The 12,528-nt window shown below is 48.1% G+C and overlaps 1 protein-coding gene across 1 annotated transcript; it reads right to left on the bottom strand.

The window, feature by feature from the left end:
- Positions 1–157: 157 nt before the first annotated feature.
- Positions 158–10,852, bottom strand: OXA1L (OXA1L mitochondrial inner membrane insertase). The gene is made up of 10 exons (XM_060281839.2): positions 10,740–10,852; positions 8,815–8,964; positions 8,483–8,672; positions 7,463–7,606; positions 7,080–7,165; positions 6,533–6,697; positions 4,944–5,048; positions 4,234–4,396; positions 2,259–2,339; positions 158–397 (listed from the first exon to the last, which is right to left on the bottom strand). Exons 1-10 carry the CDS (start codon positions 10,827–10,829, stop codon positions 294–296), a joined length of 1,278 nt encoding a protein of 425 aa, XP_060137822.1. The 5' UTR covers positions 10,830–10,852; the 3' UTR covers positions 158–293.
- Positions 10,853–12,528: the final 1,676 nt, after the last annotated feature.

Raw genomic sequence — 12,528 nt, 5'->3', positions numbered from 1 at the left:
GCCGAAGTTTGGGGATGCCTGATCTAGAGGGTTCCTCCATCCCAAATTCAGAGGCTTACAACTCCTGCAGGTTCTGTCTGTCTACATTCCCATGTGGAAACTTTGCGGGAGAAAAAGTGAGCTTGAGTCGGGGAGAAAAATCTGGGAAGCACGAAACTTGGGAAGAGGAAGTTCCACATCCTTTTATTACCTAATCTCAGAAAACAAAGGAGTGGGCCAGGGGTGGGGAGGCGGGAAAGGGAAGGAGGCTCTTTCCCCTGTGCAAAGTCTTTTGGTTTGATGGTGTTCGCCGCTCAGCCTAACGTGTCCTCCCAGGGTCTCTTTCGTGGCGGCGGCTTCGCAGGACCCGGCTGGTGCTGCTCCAAAGGATTGTGGGAAAAGGTCTGGCGCAGCGGCCCTGAGTGGAAGAGAAGCCCACCGTTTCGTTAGTTTGTTTTCGCAAAGTGGGCAAGGAGACTTGTCAGCCCCCACCTGGGAACTGCGTTGAGAACAGAATAAACACAAGCAGAGCCAGGCTGAATGATCAGAACAACTGCCTACCCAGTCCACCACCCTCTTGGCCAACCTCACACATCTGGGAGTCCCAGAAATAGGGTCTGAAGGCGAGTCCCCCTCCCTGCTCATGTTCCCTAACAGGATACAGTGGCATCCTGACTCCGAAGGATGGACCAAAGCGGTGGGCAACCTGAAGCCCTTCCCCAAGTCCTACTATCCCAAGCCAGAATGACTGATGGTATGGAATGAGGGGAGCTGGGAGCCCACTCTGAACTGGTGGTGCAGAGATACCCCAGCCCCTGTCTTGGCTACTAGCCCACAATGCATCTTGTGGCAGTGAGTTCCATAGGTTAAGGATGCGCTACGAGTTCTTCTGCCTGTCCTGAAGCTACCACAAAGTCAGTTTCACTGGTCTATCCCGATTTTCTGTTAATTGTGTGTGAGAGAAACTTACTCTCTCCAACCCAAACCTCGATCACGCCTCCTTGCTCATATCTTAAGTTGCCATTTTGCTCAGCTGAAAAGCCACAAATACTGCAGGCTTTTCTAAGAAGGAAGGTGGCTCAGATGAAGCAGCCAGTCCCGTCCCACCCCAAATGATTTCGGCTGCCCTTTCTGTACACCTCCCCTGCCCTACAGTACCATGTTTTTAAGATGTAGGGGGCAGAATTACATTATGTAGGATCAAAAAAGCCCATGTGTAATTTGCAAAACTTATTCTGATGGCAAAAACAGGTCCTTAGCACAAGATTTCTTTCTTTCTTTCTTTCTTTCTTTCTTTCTTTCTTTCTTTCTTTCTTAGCTTCTAGCATTGAAAAAACCTTGAAAAAGGTTTCTAGCATTGAAAAAACATTGAAAAAGCCGACCTTCCCACAGTTGCTAACACAACTGCAGAGGCCTGAGTGAAATCAATGTCAATTAGTTGAAGGCGAGGAACCGCTAACTTATGAATAGGAGAAAGGGCCAGGAGAGCCACCCTGAGATAACTGCCTCTTCTCAAGTGATGAAATGACAGCAGAGAACTGGGAAAGGTAGTGACCTCTGATTTGGGGCTCTACGTGGGGCTACCTTTGAAGGTGACCTGGAAACTGCAATTAATCCAGAATGCGGCAGCTGGAGTAGTGACTGGGAGTGGCTGCCGGGACCATATAACACTGGTCCTGAGAGATCTCCACTGGCTCCCAGTACGGTTCCGAGCACAATTCAAAGTGTTGGTGCTGACCTTTAAAGCCCTAAATGGCCTCGGTCCCGTAGACCTGAAGGAGCATCTAAACCCCCATCATTCAGCCCCGACACTGAGATCCAGCACCGAGGGCCTTCTGGTGGTTCCCTCATTGCGAAAAGTGAGGTTACAGGGAACCAGACAAAGGGCCTTCTCGGTAGTGGCACCCGCCCTGTGGAACGCCCTCCCAGCAGATGTCAAGGCAATAAGCAACTATTTTACTTTTAGAAGACAACTGAAGGCGGCCCTGTTTAGGGAAGTTTTTAATGTTTTGATGCTGTACTGTTTTTAATATTCGGTTGGAAGCCGCCCAGAGTGGCTGGGGGAACCTGGCCAGATGTGCGAGGTATAAATAATAAATTATTATTATTATTATTATTATTATTATTATTATTATATTTGCACATTGACTTGCCGGGCAGAGCAAGTGGAGGGAAAAACCCATCCCAGGATTTCCTCCTCCCTGCAGGAAAAGGATCACACACATGCCTGGTGGTCGTGGATGGCGGCAGGAGAGGGCGAGGGGGTGCGGTAGACTTACCCTTAGCTGCCAAATTCAGGTGGTTTTTGATGCGCTGCTCCCTCTCTTCCATCTGCCGAGCCACCTGTGCATTTTTCCAGCCTGGAAGGGGGTGGAGACGCAAGTAAGTTAACCCCCTAGGAGCTGGAGGCCTTTGAGAAGCCCTTATCCCCTCCCTTGCGCCACAGCCACCTTTGGCCACCCTGCTCCTCCCAAGTCAGCTTTCTTTTTTGTTGTCTGTTTTTAAGTAAAAATAAAAAGTGGGAAAAGGTATACTATATCATTGTGAGAGCTAACAATTACAGTTCTGCATATACTTATCTAGTATATTATCTAGTATCTTGGAAGTCGAATGGAATCTGTTCCGGAAGTCCGCTCAATTTCCAAAATGTTCAGAAACCAAAGCGCGGCTTCTGATTGGCTGCAGGATGTTTGGATGTTCGGCTTCCAAAAACAATTTGCAAGCCAAAACAGTCACTTCTGGATTTGCGGTGTTTGGGAGCCAAAATGTTCGAGAACTAAGCTGTTCAAAAAGCAAGGTATGACTATATGGGTATTAAAGGTAAAGGTAAAAGGACCCCTGACAATTAAGTCTAGTCATGAACAACTCTGGGGTTGCGGTGCTCATCTCGCTTTAAAGGCTGAGGGAGCAGGCGTTTGTCTGCTTCCGCAGTCAGTTTTTCCGGGTCATGTGGCCAGCATGACTAAGCTGCCTTTGGCGAAACCAAAGCAGCACATGGAAACGCCATTTACCTTCCCGCCGGAGCAGTACCTATTTATCTACTTATTATTACCATCCCAATACAGTGGTACCTCGACTTACAAAGACGATCCGTTCTGCGGCGCTCTTCGTAAGTCGAGGTTTTCAGATGTCGAAGCGCCTGTTCTGCGCACGCGTGATTTTGCGCTTCTGCGCAGGCACAGAATGCGCGCGCGGAAGCGGCGCAACGAAAAGACTTCCGGGGTTGTCGGCTTCGTATGTCGAGGTACCACTGTACAAATATGTTTATTTTTAACCTACTACGGGCAACGACCATTTATGTTTCCCAGTTATCAAACTTCATATGTAGTTCAAAAAAAATTTCCTCTGAAAATTTTAACTTTTCCAGCACAGTCATATTGATATAATCTGCTCATTCCTCCCCAAACCTAATAACTGTTGTTGTTGTTGTTGTTTAGTCATGTCCGACTCTTTGTGACCCCATGGACCATAGCACGCCAGGCACTCCTGTCTTGCGCTGCCTCCCGCAGTTTGGTCAAACTCATGTTCGTAGCTTCGAGAACACTGTCCAACCATCTCGTCCTCTGTCGTCCCCTTCTCCTAGTGCCCTCAATCTTTCCCAACATCAGGGTCTTTTCCAAGGATTCTTCTCTTCTCATGAGGTGGCCAAAGTATTGGAGCCTCAGCTTCACGATCTGTCCTTCCAGGGAGCACTCAGGGCTGATTTCCTTCAGAATGGATAGGTTTGATCTTCTTGCAGTCCATGGGACTCCCAAGAGTCTCCTCCAGCACCATAATTCAAAAGCATCAATTCTTCGGCGATCAGCCTTCTTTATGGTCCAGCTCTTACTTCCATACATCACTACTGGGAAAACCATAGCTTTAACTATACGGGCCTTTGTTGGCAAGGTGATGTCTCTGCTTTTTAAGATGCTGTCTAGGTTTGTCATTGTTTTTCTCCCAAGAAGCAGGCGTCTTTTAATTTCGTGACTGCTGTCACCATCTGCAGTGATCAAGGAGCCCAAGAAAGTAAAATCTCTCACTGCCTCCATTTCCTCCCCTTCTATTTGCCAGGAGGTGATGGGACCAGTGGCCATGATCTTGGGTTTTTTGATGTTGAGCTTCAGACCATATTTTGCGCTCTCCTCTTTCACCCTCATTAAAAGGTTCTTTAATTCCTCCTCACTTTAATAACTGTAGGACATTGTAAAAATGTGCATTTAAAAAAACACCACTATCCTTCCTGCATCTCAGACAACGTGCTGCCTTAATCACCTTTCTTGAAGCTCTTTATGAAGCCTCCCTGAGCAGGCAGGACGCTGGGGTCGTGCTGCACCCGGTCGGGGATGCCAAGTCGGGTGCGAACTGCAGGCAACCGCAGAAAGGCCACTTGCACCAGCGAGAAGAGGTTGGATGTCAGCCAGTAGGTGAAAATGACCTGCAGGGAGGGAAAGAGAGAGACTCAAAGACCCCCTTCATTCACTGCACGTGGGGAAGTTCGTATAGAACGTGGCCCACCCTGTTGCAACAGGATAGCTGCCCCGTGGCATGAGAGGTGCTGGAGAATTGAGGGTCAGCGGGGAGGAAGTGGGAACAGCAGCCCCACAGGAAAAGGCGTTTTGCCCCCGCCCCCCCGTGTGATGAAAGTTCAGGAAAGTCCCCTTTGTACTTGCCCACAGCTCCCATCTGCCCAAGCAAGCATAGCCGATGGCAAAGAATGATGGGAGTTGTAGTTCGGCAACATCTGGAGGGCACAGTACCCCCTGCACCGGCCACAGAGGAACAGATCCAGCTGAAGCTTTATTTACACTCTTTTTGTTTCTCTTGGACTGTGCAGGCTAAATTGCAGGTTTCTGAACCGAACGGGGGGGCCAAGGCTGAGACGAAGGAACATGGGTTAGCGCAGGGCAAGTCAGAACTGGCCACGAGATGTTTCATAGGGAATACATAAAAGCAATTGCAATCTGCCTGCGGCAGCGTCTCACCGTCGGGAAGGAGATCGTGAGAGGCAGGATAACAAGTGGCATCACCCGGAAAACTGTTTTCATAATGTGGAGGTTCGGGTTCGCCACTCCGGATTCTGCTCCTAGCTGCAGAGAAGGTGGACACTGTTAACCCTCCTGCCATTTCCCCCATTTTTCACTGCGTTGTCCTTTCCTACATGAGGTTTTCTGCCAAGCAGGAATTCTGAAATTGTGGGGGGAATTTCTAGTGATGGACAGGATCCAGAGGTAGCCACAGCCTCTCTCGCCCTTGGCAGTGCACCCCATCCCTCCAACAACTGGCTTTAGGAGGTTCACTGCAGCCTTATTATCTAGGCCCCAACCCCCCCCCCACTTTATTTTGGGATAAAGCAAATTCCGAACGTTCCTTATGATCTCCTTTGGGTCTACCCCTGTCTAATACAGACCCATAATATTAGGGGCACCAAACCAATTCACACATCTGGTCCAGTCTGAAACATCTGGTTTCAGAGCCCATGAGGCCTCTGGTCTCTTTATTTCCTATTTGTTCTGTGATATGCAGACACCTCAAATTTCTTCATCGGTCCACTAATTCAGTTGCCTTCCCCACACCTTCTGCCCCCACAGCATAGGGGCTAGTACCCACAGAGAGGTTTGTTCTCCACAAACCTCTCTTAATCCCCCCCATCATTGCCTCTTGCAGAATCCAATGCCTAACTATGCACTGTGTGAAAAAAAACACTTTCCTTTGCCTGTCAATAAACAAACAAACAAATAATAATAATATTTCATTTATACCCCGCCCATCTGGCTGGGTTGCCCAAGCCACTGTGGGCGGCTTCCAAGACATAAAAACATAATAAAACATCAAACAGTAACAACCTGATCCAATATAAAACTCACAGTAACTTTAAAATCAGCCACTTATATCAAACAAAGCAACATTCAACAATCCCATCAGAATTTAATAGTAAACAGCAAAATTAAACACCAGCAAATAATAATTAAACAGTTCAACCACAACAAAGAATTACCAATCTGTAATCAATAAAAATAACAGCAAATCACAACTCATAAAATGCCCCAAAACATACAAAAGCATGCAAAAGGATCCGATTGAGAAACAAAGAAGCACAACTTTTAAAGCTATTTTTTAAATTTTAAATATCCCTGAACTCCTTCCTCTCTTCCCAGCTGCTGCTGCTGCTGTTCTCACAGTCATAGTCTGGGAAAGGCTGGGAGGGGCAAGGCAGGTGGAAAAGCCATTGCCTAATGAGGAACAGAAAGTCTCTCTCCCCTCCCAGTTTTTCCTCTGGAGCAGCTCTCTTATGAAGGCTTCCAGAACTGTAAGTTCAAACGTTCAGCCATGAATTCAAGCGTTATGGAGAGGGAGAATAAGGATCTCCCTAACCTATTTCCTCTACACCAGCGGTGGAGAACCTTATCGGCTCCATAGGCCAGATTCTTAACCGGATTGGCCACATGAGCCAAATTTGACATCGATGTGACGTCACACGTGGGCAGGCAGTTGGCTCCACCTCCCCAGTCAAAATCCATTGTATCCATGGATGCAGTATAAGAAGGACCCCTGGAGGGACCCAAAGACTCACCTCCAAGATGGCCCACATGGTGACAGTCACTGTCAGGGGCAAGACATAGTAGGGATCGGCAGCCGTGAGATCAGAGAACCACCACAGACCCCCAGTTTGAAGGCTGGGCACAGGGAGCTCCGCCATTTTGCGCAGGGCAATGAAGAACGAGATGAAAATGGGTGCCTGAGAGAGAGAGGAAGGGATAGAGGATGAGTGTGAGAAGGGGAGGAGGCAGAACTGGGAGTAATATTTAAATACCACACACACAATTCAAACATTTATATTTATTAATGCTTTCATGGTCCGCCCGTCCCCGGCAATTTCTATTTGTGTCGCACAAATCACTTCAGGGCACCCCAGCGTAAAAAGCGGCAAATAAATACAGCGAGCGATAAATAAACGAACAACACAGACATGAAATTTGGGGTGAGAAGCTTCTTTCAACTGACTTTCATATCTGGTAAGCTTGCATTCATTGCTGTGAAGTCTACAGGCAAAGGGCAGGATGTAAATTCATAAAAACAGAACAAAAACAAGCCAGCCTAGCAGTGGGGCAGAGACTCACTTGGACCAAGGGCACGAGAAACCCTCGTAGCGGGTTGACATCGTGGGTTTTCTGGTAGAGGTTCAGGTCTGTATAAGCTTTGGCAACTGCGGGAGAAAAGCGGAATGATTTGCGGGGAAGGCAAAGTAGATTATCACCCACAATCTCCTTCTACAAGCCCCTTGCCCTCCCCTATAGATCAGGTCCCAACAGGTGACATCATGTGGGGCAACCCTATTCCTTGAGAGCTCCACTGTCTGCCTCCCCAGCCTTGTCTCATCCTAGCAACCCAAGCACCCCCTCCCCGATTCATTCAACGTGGTCCCTTCCAATGTGGTTTGTTTGCAACCCCAGCTGTGCCCTTTCCCCCCAGAGCCCTTTGCCCCATACACCGTCCAACTCACACTCAAATTTGTTCCCCGAGTTCTTGGCCTCGTTCATGCGGGCGGTCAGCTCTGAAATCTGCGGCATGTGGTTGTTGAGCTTCACTGCCTCCCGCTGGCCCTTCACGATGAGCGGGAAAACCAAGCAACGGGCCACAAGCGTCCCTGAGGAGTTTGGCATGGGAGAGAGGAGGATACCCGTTACTCTCAAGTGCAATGGCCGCGATGTCACCCACAATGCAATTCCAGAAATCGCTACCTTACCCAGAACTTCTGTTGGGAGGCTTGTGCAAAAGGGGTAGGTGGGTGAACTTCTCCTGCAGAGGCTGAAGGCATCGTTTACCCAGAAGGCAGTAGTGGTGATCATTAGGGGGCCACAAATTTTGGTTCCTAGCCTGTCTTATTAAACCCAGAGGTTTTCTACATCACACCTCTCCAAGCGAGCTAGAGGACACATTCCAGTCAAGCCAAAGAACGAGGGAAAATGTGGAGCAGGGCAGGTAAGGGTGTGTGGGCTTTGGGGAAGGAGTCCTGAGGGGTGCAGAGAGAAGCTTGGAAAGCTGAATTTGGCCCCAGTGCCCAAAGTTCAGCTGCGGTTTCCATTTCAGAGAACGGGTTGAACGTTTCCTGCTGTGCTCCAGAGCTGCCTTAGCACTGCATCGCGCTACTTGTCTATCCAGCCCAATACTGCCTGCTCTGGCTGGCAGCAGCTCCCCAGAATCTTCGGCAGAGAGGCTTCTCTCTCATCTGCACCAGTTAGCTTGTCGTTTAACAAGAGATGCTCTAGGGAACTGAGCTTGAGGTACAAAGTTTGTGTTTGGGGTGTGTGTGTATAGCCTTGTCTCTCTCCGGGCTGTGCACAATTTTTGGCAAGAGCATGAAACCCGCCAAGTGCTAAGCACTCTGTTGCCAAGCTCTGGCCCCTGCTGGCAGCAGTGTCCAAGTCACGGGGCCAAAGTGCCCACTCTGATGATGCTCTCTGCCAGCCCAAAGGTATATCTAAATCTCCACCCGCTTCCCAAATACAGCAGGCCCCTTCACCTGTCACGATGGCTCCCCACCATGGCAGCCCTATATCCACATGGAGGGACTCCAAAAAGTTCTGGATCAGACCCACCGGAGTGTGGGACCCCAGGCCCAGCTCTGCAAAACTCTGCTCTTGGACAGCCTGGGCAAGGTCCCCTGCAGAGAGCGCACCCTCTAGTGGCGGGGAGGATACAGGCTGAAGAACCTGAAGAAGGAAGAGGCAGGAAAGTAAGTTAGCATTGACTAATGTGAATGCTCTCAGCCCCCAACTGCTAGGTTCTCTTCGCTACCTTCATTTGCAACCCTCCACCGTCACCTTCCAAATTTCACAACCATGCTGCTCTTACCTGTGTGCCAGCAGCAGCAGCAGCTGCCGTGCTCTGACACCTGTTTGTTGGCCTCAGCAGGAGAACATGGCAGCCGTTTTGAGGACGCGGGTGAGGGGCAAAAGGAGATTTAACTCTGAGCCACGTGAACGGGACGGACGTTCTGTGGATCTGGAAGGCAAGTTCTGAGAATCAGCATCCTGACAATGGCACTTGCTAGGAAGATGACTACTTCTGTGATATACAGTGGTACCTCGGTTTATGAACACAATTGGTTCCGGAAATCTGTTCATAAACTGAAGTGTTCAGCTCTCTTATCACTGCCGTCTGATTCTGGTTCGGAGGGGGAGCGGAAACCACTATAAATTGACAGGGAATCAAAATCCAGTTGTAAAACCATTTTCTCGCTTGTGCAAGTTTTAGGGATCAGGGTGTATTCATAGTTTGACGTTTAAAAATTATTTTGGGTTGGGTGGAGCAACTTTGGGTAACCAAAGTCTCTCATTCTAACCTACTTCACAGGGTTTTTGAGAATAAACTGGGGAACGTTTTAGAAGCAAGTATGCCACTGTGTGCATTTAATATGTATATTTATATAATTTTATAACTGCTTCTTTTTCTATCTATTTTTGAATTATGGTGCTGGAGGAGACTCTTGAGAGTCCCATGGACTGCAAGAAGATCAAACCTATCCATTCTTAAGGAAATCAGCCCTGAGTGCTCACTGGAAGGACAGATCCTGAAGCTGAGGCTCCAATACTTTGGCCACCTCATGAGAAGAGAAGAATCCTTGGAACAGACCCTGATGTTGGGAAAGATTGAGGGCACTAGGAGAAGGGGACAACAGAGGACGAGATGGTTAGACAGTGTTCTTGAAGCTACGAACATGAGTTTGACCAAACTGCGGGAGGCAGTGGAAGAAAGGAGTGCCTGGTGTGCTATGGTCCATGGGGTCACGAAGAGTCAGACACGACTAAACGACTGAACAACAACATAACTGCTTCTTTTTCTATCTACACACATATATTAATAATCTATTAATTCTGGACATAGCTTAGAAAGCAATAAAACACAATAGGGCAGAAAGGGTGAATCATATTTTGATGGACAGCAGATGTAACTAATATACATAATATAGATAAATCTACCCAGGTGCTTATGAGGTTGAAGCAATTTTAATTTCTCCCCCCAGCATTTTAACCTTTGTATGTTTTATAGCACAGTTGTACATTTGTAAACTGCTTTGAGGTTTTCTTTTTACAATCAAGCGGTTGTATAGGTTTTAGGAAACAAATAAAAGGCAAGCGTGTCTTGCGCTTCATAGAAGGAATACAAACATATGAAATGAGCTAAAAGGAGGAAAGAAGAAGGGGCTGCACACAACCCCTCCGTCAATATAGCGCCACGTAATCCATGCCATTTTCACATGTTTCACAAATATCTGCCAAGGCAGCTCTGGCCTGTTTGAATACCCTCCCTAATATAATACGGCAAATGTTTATTAAATACATCAATTGTTCAGACTGTTAGTATATTCATTGAGATCTCTTCAACCTGCCCCGAAGGCCAAAGACTCTTTACACCCCAGCTGGACTTAACCCTGGCCTCTCTCTCAACCTCGGCTCCCCAGGTGTTGTGGGACTACAATTCCCACAATCCCTGACTACTGGTCGTGCTCGCTAGGGGTGATGGGAGTTGTAGTCCACCAACATCCGGGGACCCAAGAAAGTCCTCGTCCCCGTCCTCATCCCCCCTGCCACAAAAGAAACGGTCTCCCGGGCTTCTTCAACAGCTGCGCGGCAGGAGAAAACCAACCAGGCGACGCTCCCCCTCCAAGGAAACAGCACCAAGCTGCTAGTCCCTCGGGTTCCGGCCCGCAAGGTCATGACCCCCGAGGCCAGGGCAGCGCCGCAGAGGCCTGGCGCCCGCTTCCCTGGATCACCCACCTGCCTACGGAGGCTCCCCGCGAGGGGTATCTTCCTCGGGAGCCCAGACCGGCTCCACGCTCTCCCGAACGCCGCTGCGGAAGCCGCCATCGCTCCTCGGCCCCACCCCCGGTAGCGTCACGCGCAGCCCTCGCGAGGACTGAGGGGTCGGGCGCGTGACGTCCGCGCAAGGCTGCCATCTTTGTTAAGGGTCGACATCTTGAGTAAGGGCAACGCTCCTCTCGAGACCCTGAAGTTCCTCTTTTTTGGTTTCGGGCGCAGGAGCCATGGAGTGTGTGTGGGAGAACCACGCTGAACCGCTGAAAGGGAGGCGCCAGTCGATTCTTTTCCCGGCTATGTTAAAAAAAGGGAGGGACTAGAGCAAAGTGGGCTGTGGCCATGTTTAAAAAGAGTGATGCTGTTCTTCAGTTTAGCAGTGGGTGAGAGGTGTTGTGGCTGATGCGGCCATGTTGGTTCCGGGCAATATTAGAAAAAGCGGAAGCTTGGCCATGTTGGTTATGGGCGATGTGGGAAAAGAGGAAGTGCGGTCATATTTACTTTGGGCAGTGGCGCCGCGTATCGCCATAATATATGTGGGCAAATGCAACAACAACCAAGTCTTCAAGATGCTACTGTACTGTATATCAGGCATCCCCAAACTTCGGCCCTCCAGATGTTTTGGACTACAATTCCTATCTTCCCTGACCACTGGTCCTGTTAGCTAGGGATCAGGGGAGTTGTAGGCCAAAACATATGGAGGGCCGCAGTTTGGGGATGCCTGCTGTATATGGACAAATCCCGCCCTTTCTTGGAAAAGGCCACAAGGAGGCAGCAGAGAACCGTTTTGGGAGAAAGGTGTTTTTTATTATTTAAAAAAACCAAGTATCTTCGCTGATTGGGACAGAGCTTGGTCAGGTTTAGCACGTGTTTAATTTTACTTTATTTTCGCAATAATTATATAACGCTTAATTTAAATACGCACACACATTTAAGCAGTTTACGCAAAAAATATTCAATTCAAATCCCAATAAAAACTGTTAAAACAAGTTGACGTCAAACTGATCAAAATAGAAATAAAACCTGCAGTCTCAAAACAAATACATTTAATAAAACCTCATGTTTTACAAAATCACACTGTTGTTATTATGGTTACAGGTAGGTAGCCGTGTTGGTCTGAGTCGAAGCAAAATAAAAAATTCCTTCAGTAGCACCTTAAAGACCAACTAAGTTTTTATTTTGGTATGAGCTTTCGGTTGCATGCACACTTCATCAGATACACTGAAACAGAAGTTGTAGTGTATCTGATGAAGTGTGCATGCACAAGAAAGCTCATACCAAAATAAAAACTTAGTTGGTCTTAAAAGTGCTACTGAAGGAATTTTTTATTTTGTTGTTATTATGATTACTGTTATCATCTCAATTTATTGCCCACTGTAATCCCAGGGACGATGATGATTTTACATGGATACACTTGGAAAAGACCTCATATTTGCTAATACCGGTACGAAGTCGTATTTGTTAACAGCAGTGCTGAGCTGGAAGCCACGTTTTGGAACCAACTCCGTTGAGGAACCGAGTGCATTCTTAGGAAAGGGCACAGGAGGGCAGCAGAGAGCAAAGTCTGGAGGAGCCCCTTTGATCTTGACACTTTCATCCAGAGTTTTCTAAACTAAAACCTTGTTGTCCTATTCACATTCTGCAGAGATGGGAAAAGATGGACATAGAAAAACACCCCCTCTTTTAGACTTAGGGACCGAATACCCAAGCCCCGGGGTCCTCACAGCAGAATTAAAGCTGCCCCTTTTAATTG

Source organism: Zootoca vivipara, chromosome 12 (assembly GCF_965207765.1).
Source record: "Zootoca vivipara chromosome 12, rZooViv2.hap1.1, whole genome shotgun sequence".
In the NCBI taxonomy this organism is placed as follows: domain Eukaryota; kingdom Metazoa; phylum Chordata; class Lepidosauria; order Squamata; family Lacertidae; genus Zootoca; species Zootoca vivipara.
The sequence above is the reverse complement of the archived record's forward strand: the minus strand, read 5'-3'. Positions and strand labels throughout refer to the sequence as shown.

Bases quoted from the DNA above. Each gene is read 5' to 3' on its own strand.
- OXA1L (XM_060281839.2), bottom strand. From the start codon at position 10,829: ATGGCGGCTTCCGCAGCGGCGTTCGGGAGAGCGTGGAGCCGGTCTGGG. The intron at 5,049-6,532 runs GTGAGTCTTTGG...CCTTCTCTGCAG, and splicing joins CCATGTGGGCCATCTTGGAG to CTAGGAGCAGAATCCGGAGT. The intron at 4,397-4,943 runs GTGAGACGCTGC...CCCTCCCTGCAG, and splicing joins TCACGATCTCCTTCCCGACG to GTCATTTTCACCTACTGGCT.